Source organism: Merops nubicus, unplaced genomic scaffold (genome assembly GCF_000691845.1).
Source record: "Merops nubicus isolate BGI_N331 unplaced genomic scaffold, ASM69184v1 scaffold14594, whole genome shotgun sequence".
NCBI lineage: Eukaryota > Metazoa > Chordata > Aves > Coraciiformes > Meropidae > Merops > Merops nubicus.
In genome coordinates, this window is record NW_008605550.1 from 23,059 (window position 1) to 34,273 (window position 11,215).

Below are 11,215 nucleotides of genomic sequence, written 5' to 3' on the forward strand. Positions count from 1 at the left end.
GAGCAGTAGGTGTTGGAGGCACAGACCCACCTTGGTACACTGTCCTTTTTTTATTGAGACTTTTTTTTTCTTGAGAATTGTCTTGCCCTACCTGTGATCCTCTTTTGTACCTCTCAGGGGAGGTTTGAGCTGTGCTCTGGGGTGGTGTGGTGAAGTGCTCACTGGTACAGCACCCAAATCACTGTCACCTTACAATTGGGCTTGTATTAGGTGAGCTGGAGCTTTGTTGGTGCTCCAAAGGGAAATCCTCCTCTCCTGCCTACCTCCTACCTAGGAGCAGGAGCAAACACTCCTTAGGAAACCCATTCCCTGTTGTCAGCATTAGTGTTTGTGCAGCAAGCTACATTTTTGGTGCTTTTCTTTTGGGTGTTAATCCAAGGGAAGGGGGGAAGGATGTGGGAACACCAAGATTTTTTATCAGCTTAAATGAATAGTGAAAATTGCCCTGAGTGTCACGGAGCTTATGGAAGTGGATTTTAGGTGTCTAAACTGGCTTGTGAAGCATTTTATAAGCACTTGGTTGCTCAACAGTTGAAGATTTTGCCATTTCCTGAGGTATTCAAATGAAGATCTGGGGGGTTTAAAAGTCTTGTCACCAGATAAGTCAGCAAAGATCTGTATAGCCAGCCTCACTCCTGGGAAGCAGCTTCCCACCAGCATGGAAGCCTTGTTAACATCCAACTCTTAACTTGATTCTCCAAATCTATTATTTTTGTGAAGTGTTCACCCTCAAACTTGAATGAAGGTCTAATTCACAATGTTACGAGGGCAATATACTTCAAAGCAAGAGGAAATCTATTTCAGTGCTTGGGTTTTGATTAATGAGTTGTCTGAATCCTTGAACCATATTTATGTTTGTCAGGTGTGGCAGCTCAAGGATTAATGACATCTTCAGAGCTATTTTTATGTGTATGATTTGATGCCTGCAGTGATGATTACCAAGAAATATTTCATTTTCCAAAGAGCAGCCACTTATTAATAAAGCAGATTATATCAGGAACTATAGAAGCACCACATAGCAGGAGCCTACATTGTTATTGTCACAAATAATTGAGAGAAACACACACACACCAAAAAAAAAAGGCAAAAAAGAGAGAAAATGAAAAGGATTATTTAGCTTTTGAGAGCTGGAGGAATCTAAGGTGTGCATTAACTTTCTGAAGTCAGCAGACATCTGGTGGTCTGGGAAATGCCTGCAGTTTGACAGCTAGATTGCACCTTTAGGCACAGTCATGAACTAGAGAGGACTGGAGGAACATCATGCCTGTGAGACAGCCTATGGAGGCACAGCCTGCTGCTGGGAAGGGCAGCAAGAAGGGCTTCTAGAAGGACATCAACAGCAAAACTAAGACTGGGAAAAATGTCAGCCTGCTTCTGAATGGGACAGGAGACCTGGTGACAAAAAGACATGGAGAAAGCTGAAGTATTCAGTGCCTTCTTTGCCTCATTCTTCACTGGCAAGACTGGCCTTCAGAGATAGGAGGGTCTGGAGTGAGAAATGCTCATCTTCAGTGGAGGAGGATCAGGTCTGGGGACATTTAAACATACTGGACATACCCACGTCCATGGGCACTGATGGGCTGTGCCCACAAGTGCTGAGGGAACTGCCAATGCCATCGCCAGGCTGCTCTCAATTTTCTTTGAAAAACTGTGGTCATCAGAGTTGCCCATGGACTGGCAAAAGGCCAGTGTCACTTCACTCTTCAAGAAGGCCAGGAGGGAAGATCTAGGGAGCTACAGGCTGGTCAGCCTCACCTCAGTCCTTGGGAAGGGGATGGAGCAAATCCACCTGTAAGCCATCTCCAAACATCCTAGGGACAAGAAGGTGGCTGGGAGCATTCAGCAAGGATTTATGAAGGGGAAATCTTGCCTCACCAACTTGACAGCCTTCTACCAAGAGATAACTGGATTAGTGGATGAGAGAAGAGGGGATGGTGCTTATCTTGACTTGAGTAAGGCTTTCAACACTGTCTCCCTTAACAACCTCACAGGCAGCCTTGGGAAATGTCCACTAGATAAGTGGACAGTCAGGTGGAGTGAAAACCATCTGAACTGCCACACTCAAAGGGTTGTAATCAGCTAGCAGCCAGTGACCAGTGGTGTATCTGAAGGATCAATGCTGGCACAAATTTCTTCATTAATGGCCTGGATGATGGGACAGAGTGCACCTTAACAGCTTTGAAGAGGAACTGTGATAAGTGGCTTATACACCAGGATGCTCCAGCACCTCGATCTCCTTCTTGCACTGTGGTGCCCAAAACTAGATGCTCCAGCCCCTCCATGTCCTCCTTACACTGTGGTGCCCAAAACTGAACACAGCACTTGAGTTGTGACCTCACCAGTGCCCAGTCCAGGGGCACCATCACCTCCCTGCTCCTGCTGGTCACACCATTTCTGATCCAGGCCAGGATGCCATTGGCCTTCTTGGCCCCTTGGGCACACTGCTGGCTCATGTTCAGCTCTCCCCCAGCACCCCCAGGGCCTTTTCCCCCAGGCACTTTCCAGCCACTCCTCCCCCAGCCTGGAGCTGCCTGGGGCTGTTGGGACCCAAGTGCAGGACCCGGCCCTTGGCCTTGTTCAACCTCATCCAGCTGAGCTCAGCCATGGCTCCAGCCTGGCCAGGCCCCTCTGCAGAGCCTCCTGCCCTCCAGCACATCCACACTCCTGCTCAATTTGGTGTCATCTGCAAACTTAGTGAGGGTGCATTCCATCCCCTCATCCAGTTCATTAATAAAGGCATTAAACAAGACCAGTCCCAGCACTGAGCCCTGGGGAACACCACTTGTGACCAGTTGCCAAGTGGTTTTAACTGCATGCACCACAACCTCTGGGCTTGCCCATCCAGCCAGTTTTTGACCCTGTGAAGAGTCCACCTGTCTAGGCCATGAGTCACCAGCTTCTCCAGCAGAATGCCATGGGAGATGGTGCTAAAGGCCTTCCTGAAGTCCAGGTAGACCCCATGCTCAGCCTTTCCCTCTTCCACTGGGCAGGATGTGCCCTTGTGCCAGAAGCAGTGTAAGAAGAGTGTTGCCAGCAAGCTGAAGGAGGGGATGAAGCTCTGCTCAGAGCTGGTGAGGTCACCACTGGAGTCCTCTATCCAGTTATGGTACAAGAAAGACATGGACATAGCAGAGAGACTCTAGAAAGAGGTGATGAAGATGATGAAGGCCTTTTTCCATCTGTCATATGAGGCTGAGAGAGCTGGGACTGTTCAGCCTGGAGTAGAGGAGGCTCAGGGGGAATCTCATCAGTGTAATGGGAGGGGATGAAGAAAACAGAGCCAAACTCTTCTCCATCTTGTGGAAAGGACAAGAGTCAGTGGGCAAAAATTGAAATACAGCAGATTCCATTTAAAAATAAGAAAAAACTTCTACTGTAAAGGTGCTAGAGCTGTGGAGTCTCCATCCTTAGAGACACTCAGACCCAGGCTGAACACAGCCCAGAGCAACATGCTGTAGGTGACTCTGAGCATGGCCCTGTGTAGATGGTCTTCAGAGGTGCTTCCTCCCTCAGCTATTCAGTGATTCTCCTTGTGGACTGCAGTGAAGTTGGAAACATGACATTTTGGGCTTGCTGTGGAAGGAAGAACTTTGCAGCTGTCACTCCACCCAATGCACTAAGACATTCCCTAACGTGCAGTGGTTGATTTTCCAAGCTCATTTTTTTCTTACAAATCTTAACGTGACTTCTTTGAGTTGAGGTCTACAAAAAAACTATCTGGCTGTAGAGTTTTGGCTTCTCCCTGTAGATATGTATTTACTTGTTGTAGACTAAGCCAGTCTGGTATTCAAGACTAACCTGCAACTTGTTGTCTATGGTTTCATCCAAGGAAGCATTTATTCCTGGTTTTTCATTTATTCTCATTTCTGGAGTGATGCTATCACCTTTGCATTTTAAAATAGCCACTGCAACAATCATTTCCCTAGTCCTAAACTTCCTAATTGCCTGAACATTTCTTTTGAAACTATGATTAGGCTCTTAAGCAACCATGATGCATCTGATATGTTTACTCTTAATTTTGAAAATCTTGGCCAGCAGTATAAAGCCAGAGGCCTTGAGGAGAAAAGCAAAACTTGAAATTATAGTCCAGGATCTTGCATTAACATGAGGAGATTGGTCTTCTTGGATTGCTTAAGGGGAACTCATAACCACGCTTTTCACCCTACAGAAAGTTGCTCACCACACTTTACCCCTAGCAGGCTGGTCTTGTGGGCTACTTTTCTTGAACAACCATACACTGCTTTAGGTTCCAGGAGGCCAAGATGACCTTTTGCACAGAATCATACCTACTTGTGGCCTGACATAGAATATTTAAAGGCTATTTTTGAGATTCCCAAGGATATATTGCATAAAAAAGGATAGTTGTTGTTGTGTTGCAGAATTTAGGACTATTCATCTCTGACAAGGCTCTTAAAAGGACCAGAGTGGGGGTTTTTTTATGAAATGATATCCAGGAGCAGCCAAATGTAGGACTTCAGAACATAAGCTGAGATTATTTGGTAGGTAATACAAAGCCTGAGTTTCCTACAAATTGAATTTAATATAAATTACCTGAGTTTGGGTTGAGTTTAGGCTTCAGCTCCACAGCTCTCATCAGCTTCTCTGGTGCTTGAATTCTTCCAAATTGGAAAGGAAAGGGAAAGGAGAGGAAAGGAAAGGAAAGGGAAAGGGAAGGGAAGGGAAGGGAAGGGAAGGGAAGGGAAGGGAAGGGAAGGGAAGGGAAGGGAAGGGAAGGGAAGGGAAGGGAAGGGAAGGGAAGGGAAGGGAAGGGAAGGGAAGGGAAGGGAAGGGAAGGGAAGGGAAGGGAAGGGAAGGGAAGGGAAGGGAAGGGAAGGGAAGGGAAGGGAAGGGAAGGGAAGGGAAGGGAAGGGAAGGGAAGGGAAGGGAAGGGAAGGGAAGGGAAGGGAAGGGAAGGGAAGGGAAGGGAAGGGAAGGGAAGGGAAGGGAAGGGAAGGGAAGGGAAGGGAAGGGAAGGGAAGGGAAGGGAAGGGAAGGGAAGGGAAGGGAAGGGAAGGGAAGGGAAGGGAAGGGAAGGGAAGGGAAGGGAAGGGAAGGGAAGGGAAGGGAAGGGAAGGGAAGAAAGAAAAGAAAAGAAAAGAAAAGAAAAGAAAAGAAAAGAAAAGAAAAGAAAAGAAAAGAAAAGAAAAGAAAAGAGAAAAGAAAAGAAAAAATTAACAGTGTGTACTTCTTTTGAAGGAAAAGGGACCAATGAGCTGTGCTCAGACTTGTTTGCCTGCCTTTGGTATTTCAAGTATATATACCATTATTATTTTAGACACTTGTTACAGTGTTTAACTTAAAGTAAACCCCAGAATTAATAAAAAGGTATGTTTTGTTCTATTTAGGACCAGAATAATAGGTTAACTAGTTTACTGATTCAGAAAAGTGAATTGTTCTTCTTTTCATCACTTCTTCTCTCAGGACCTTCTTACCATCCACCCCAAGTGTTGTCAGTTTGTGGTCAGTTTTTAGCATTAAACAGTGGAGCTGACCACAGATGATACCATTAAACAATGGAGAAAAATAATAATAATAATAATAATAAAGGCTATTTTTTCTAAATAAATTACTTATTCCCAGAGAAACTAGCTAAACTAGTACTTGCCTATACTGCCAGGGAGGAAATCTTGCCCTAATGACAAAGGGGCAGTGCTGTTGGTTGCACCTTCTAGTAAGAAGCCACACCTAAGAGTCCTAGAAAGGAGACTGTGTGCTTGCTATGAGCACAAAGGGGAAAAATACAAGAAGGTGCCAGCCCCAAGCAGCCTTTTCTAGTGGCAATGTGAAAATAAGCTGCTTTGGCTCTGCTGTGGTTTCCAGCAAGCTGTGGAGATCCCTGTTAGAGGGACTTTGTTGAGAGAGAATACAAATGCAGGAGATGGAAGGAACACAAAGACCCAGATTCATTGCAAGTGTAATTGTTGTAGATTTTGTGGTTAACAGCAAGGGGGAAAAAAGAAGCAAAGGATTTTTTTTTTAAGAAAAAAACTATTCTGAAGAGTTTTACAAGGGCTCTTTTGGGCAGTGAGCTTAGCACAGAAGTCAGTATGAGGAGTCTGGGTTTCTGGAGAGAAGATGTTAATATGTGGTAACACAAGGACTTGTCGTGCAGGATGGGTGCATGTGGAAACAAAACAGCAGTGTTTCTCCTCAGCTCAAAATGGAGCTGCTTAGCAAATCAGCTGCCTAATGCAAAAATACAAGCAGAAACCAGACACAGAGGTGAATTGCCTGAGGGGCTCACATATTTCAAAGCAGAGAAATGTAATGGTATCTTAAAGAGGTATAGACAAGCCAAGGAATACCTGTGGCATCTGATTACAATAATAGAAATTCTGCTGAAAGGCTTAGGAAGATTAACAATATTAACCTTGCTGTCTTATTTATCCCATCTTCTTTGATAGGCAAAGCCTCAGTAATCCAGTGACAGTGGCTCTAAGATTCTTCCTTGTCATTATTCTCACTTGCAAATAAGTTTTAGATATGATTTAGGTTAATGTCTTCACTGCACACAGTGACATACTTTTACTTTAGACAAAACTGAAATAGGAAACTTGAAAGAAGAAGGAACAGGTCAAGAGAGCAAAGGATGAATTACAGAGCTTGAAAAGTTCTGGGCCACGGTCAGACTATGACTGCAGAAATAACTGTGACATCCCAAAGCTCCTCAAGCCAAGGCTGTTTGCTTACACAGCTCAGCAGATGGAAAGGATTGGCTCAGACCCTGTTTACAACAAGGGCAAAGTGTGCAGGGAAAAAAGAAGCCTTAGCATTGCTTCCTAAAAGGAGGTCAGCAAACCATGAAGATACCCGAGCAGATTTGGGAGGTGTGATAATAAACATCTCTGCTCAGTCAACAAAAGAAAAAGCAAAGCCAAACAAAGGTGAGGTGATGGAGAGCAGCCTGCCTGTGACACACAGGGTTTTCTCTAGGCTCAGTTGTGTTTGGGTGGCAGGTTATGGACCAAGTCACAGAAACAGCAAGAGCAGCACATCACAGTGGAGGGGTAGCAGCACTTGCTTCTAAGGTGCCCACAGGTAAGACAACACAGGATTGCCCAGCACAAGGAATTCAGCAGTTTGTTCCTTTATTCTTAGACAAATATTCTCTTGGCTTGTTTTTTTTTTGTTTTGTTTTGTTTGTTGGGGATTTTTTTGGTGCAAGACTCTAACCTAGCTGAAATTTTGGTTTAAAACTCTTTGGGTGAACTTGCTTAAATCAGCTCACCCCTTTTAAGAATTGTAGAGTTCACAGCTTTGGTTCCAGAGAGGAGCAGTTGATGATGGTGTTTCAGAGTCCTCTGCCTTCAGGTCATTTAAGGAACTCTTGTTCTCCTGGCATCCTTTAGAGAGTAACTCACAGGAGACTCTATGCTGCAGCAAGCCCCAGTCTGCAGTTACCCCCATGTCAAATCTGAGTGGATTTAAATCCAGCTACTTGGATTTAAACTGGTAAAAAAAAAAAACAAAAAAAAAAATCAAAAAGCAGCTGCTTTATTTCTATATTTCCTGCCTTTTCACTACATTTGTAACTTTCCTATTACTATAAAGTATTTTTCTATGCTTAATATTCAGCTCTAAATGCTGAAGGATGCCAGACCACAAATCTGGACCCAGCAGCAGTCTGCCAAATTGCAGAGTGGAACAACATGTTTATGGAGATGTTGCAGTGACTGGCAAATCCACGTTGCTTAAAAAACATGAAGAATTATTACCCATGGCATCCTCCAACGTGTCCTGTGCTGAATGCTCTTGAGATGCTGCTTCATGGAGCCATGTGTGTGAGTTACAGGGACCAGGGCTGAGTTTCACCATTTTTGCTCAGACATCTGTTTGTGTGATGAGGCAGAAGGCACTGCTGGCCCTCTGTGGGTCTGTGGTAGCTGCATCTCCCTCATACCTGACACCCAACAACAAGACATCAGAGGATCAGACACGGGTGGCTTAGAAGATGACACAGTTTAGCAGGTAGCCTTTCATGGTGTTTCTGAGCCAAGTCCTGGGACCAGTCCAACAGGATCCCTGGGAATTGGGTGAGCATCTAGCCAGGTTGCAGGCTCTGATTGCATCATGCAGTGTTTTTAATAGGAGAGGAAGGGGAATACTTCTTTCTACACTGGTGGTCATTTCCAGGACCATCTTAGGACACTGGCAGAGCAAACAGGATAAATAAATAATGTGTTTCTTTGTACACTCCTTCAGTTTCTTGCTTCAGTATAGGTGTCTTACCATGTGCAGAATTCACTTCTCAGACCTTCATTAGGCCTGATGTTAAAACTGCAGCAAGGAAGCCCTGTGGAGAAATGCTGCCCCATGGATCACAGTGTTTGCCCTTTCCACCTTGAAAATAAACATTCCTTTTTGTTCTGCCTGTTAGCAGAAAGCATCCAAACAAGAACCAGAAAGTCAGGAATTGCTCTGAATGCTATGTCAGTAATGTAGAGATAGGTGCCATCCTGTGGCATAAACCATCTTCAGTTGAATGGCATCACACCAGAAAAACCCACAATTTGCAATCCCACTTCTGGACTCCACTAGAGCAGAGCAAGGAAGTGTAGAATGCTATAAAAAGATTGCTAAATAGGGGGAAGGAGGCTTAAAAAGTGTATTCATCAAATGTGGCAAGCAAAGTACATGTGGTGGGAAGTTTGCAGTTTGACTGCATGCTGAAGGTATTAGTTAGTATTTAAGGAGGACAAAACTTTGCTGTCACTCCTGCCTCAGAAGAATGTGCTGACAGCCTGCAGAAGCCAATATTTATCTCCCCATCAGATCTGAAGCCAACGTGTGTGTAGAGATTGCTGTAGGAGTTCAGCTGGGAGCCCAGCAAGACACCCTTGTGCTGCTGCTTGCTGATGAAACAACCCCCAGCATGCACACAGAATACATTTTAAATGCTCCTTTTTTAAACTGTGTATTTCCTTCGTCATCAACTGCCCTGTCAGGTCAGTCAGTTGTCAGAAGAAACTCTCTGAGGAGAGGGGGTGTCCAGCAGACTCCTTGTGCTCACTGACCTTGGGTTCACATGGTTTTGACCTTTTGGATGCATCCTTTCAAATTCAAGGTGTTTGGTAGCTCCCTACTCTGTGACACCAGAGCTAGAAAATAACCATGAGGTGAGAAGGTGTTCAGGATCTGATCTTGAGCCTTTGGAATCCATGGCAAGGCTCCTGGTGGGTTTCTTTTGTGAGGGTCTGAAGCTGTGATGCTGTTCTGCTTAGTGGCCTCCCTGGGGTCCTCTCCCACACCCTGCCCAGATGTCAGGAGCCCAATTTCAGCTTCAGGCCCTGCCTGAGCAGTGCTGCAAGATCTGGTCTGCAGCTCCACCACAGCCATAGGTCCTCTCGTTATGGACCCTGACCCACACATTGCCTCCATAGTGTGACTTTGGCCCAGCATCATCACCATGAACTTTCCTGGTGATCCTGGGCCCTTGGCTGAGCCTGGCTGCCCCCTGGCCTGTCCTGCTGCCTGGCTGGGGACATCAGACAAGCCCTCCCTGGAGAAGCCTTGCCCTGCCACCCCCCTGAGGACCCCACCACTCAGCCCTCAGGAGCCCTTCACCTGCTGCACCCCAGCACTAGAGCTCCTCCAGGTAAAACAAACCACAGAACTAGAGCCCTAAAAGACACAGCAAACTTCACCCTCACCCCTTCCTTCCTCATTCCCCAGCCCTCCTGTTGCTGAGGGAATGGCCACCAGCCATGTGAGGAGTGACAGAGGAGCAGATGCTGTGACAATCCCCCTTTCCTCATTAAACTCCCTTGCTTTCATTCCTTTGGCTTCCAGTCGGGTTGTCCATCCACAACAGGCCACACTGACAACTGACAGATGAGTGTCATCTCATATTTATAGGAGAAGTGTTGATTTTACTGCTGCATTACAAAGAATTTTTACTGCTCCAAATGAAAGGTGGTTTTCAACCCAGCACCAGAAGTGGAGTGGCATTCCCAGGGGTGCTTGCTCCTGGACTCCTCAGGAGCCTTACCCAGGGAACTCTCCTTATGTCCAGCTTAAAAAGCCCTCTCACAGACTGCTTACAGAATTTCTCCCTTGTAATAAAAGGTTAAATGTTACTCATTTCAGAATACATCATGTTTCTGTCATTAGCAGCATTTTAGTGCTCTTTCTTGGTTTTCCTCAAGGTATTTTGATTTGAAAGTTGTATTTTATTCTGATTTTCCAGCTTTGTGGCAAACTAGTCACAAGATCCACTAGCTAAAATAACTTTAATACTGAAATAACTTAATACTACAATAACTTCTACCCTGAAAACGAAGGGAAGAGCAGCTCCTTCAAACCCCTGTGACTCTCCTGTTATTCTCAGCATGCTGTTTGTATCCCCACAGGTGTAGTTCGCCAGGTGAGGCCCATTGTTGGACCTTTCCATGCCATCCTGAAGCTGGAGATGAACTATGTCATGGGGGGAGTGGTGTCCCACCGTAACATCGTCAACGTCCACATCTTCGTCTCTGAGTACTGGTTCTGAGAGGATGTTTAAAACCCCTGACCAACAAGCCACTCCCACCTAAGGCATTACCACCAACTATTATGTTATATACTTCTCTGTAAAACCCCAATAGTGTTTTGTTTGTTTGTTTGTTTCATTTTTAAATATTTGGTTTTCGTTTGGTTATATAGTTTTAAGACAAATAACGAGTTATTATGTTGATTAGACATAGGGTGGAGCAAATGAAATGAGCCTGATGTAGTTGTCTGTATAAATAAGTAGTGTGTAAAAGTGCTCAAGCTGCCTAGTGGAATTTAAAACTTTTCTAAATGTTTAGGCAGATTTTAAGTGTTGCTCCTTGGCCAGAGAACCAGAATGAGTGAGGATGTGGAAGGAAATAAATGGCAAGAGTTCATTGGGATGAATATCTTTGGATGGGAGATTTGGTAAGGATTAGTAATTTCACCTCCTACCTTTTAGGAGTCATTGTCAGAAGGTGCCAAATATTCACTCTGGGTCCCCAGTGGGGTAACTCTGATTGCTGATCATCTCTGAACAGTTTAGTCTGGATATTTAAAAAGTACCATCCAGCTATGGCTACAACAGGACCTGCAAAATGAATTAGAAACAGTAAGAGACTAACAAGCTATTGCACATATTAAAAAAATACTCCTTTTTTTTTTTTGTACTTGTTATTTGATTGTCAGATTATGTTTGATTCTAATGAAATAAATACCTCTCATTGAAATGAACCTGTTACAAGGA

At 44.8% G+C, this 11,215-nt stretch overlaps 1 protein-coding gene across 1 annotated transcript in view; it reads left to right on the top strand.

Annotated features, from left to right (window-relative positions):
• LOC103772050 (fibulin-1) overlaps positions 1-10,489 on the top strand; it is a gene marked incomplete at its 5' end in the record, with an annotated part of 33,188 nt that extends 22,699 nt beyond the window's left edge. The window contains one exon of the mRNA XM_008939369.1: positions 10,350-10,489. Coding sequence (XP_008937617.1) covers positions 10,350-10,489 — 140 coding nt within the window. The remainder of the gene's footprint in view (positions 1-10,349) is intronic.
• Between the last annotated feature and the right edge of the window lie 726 nt (positions 10,490-11,215).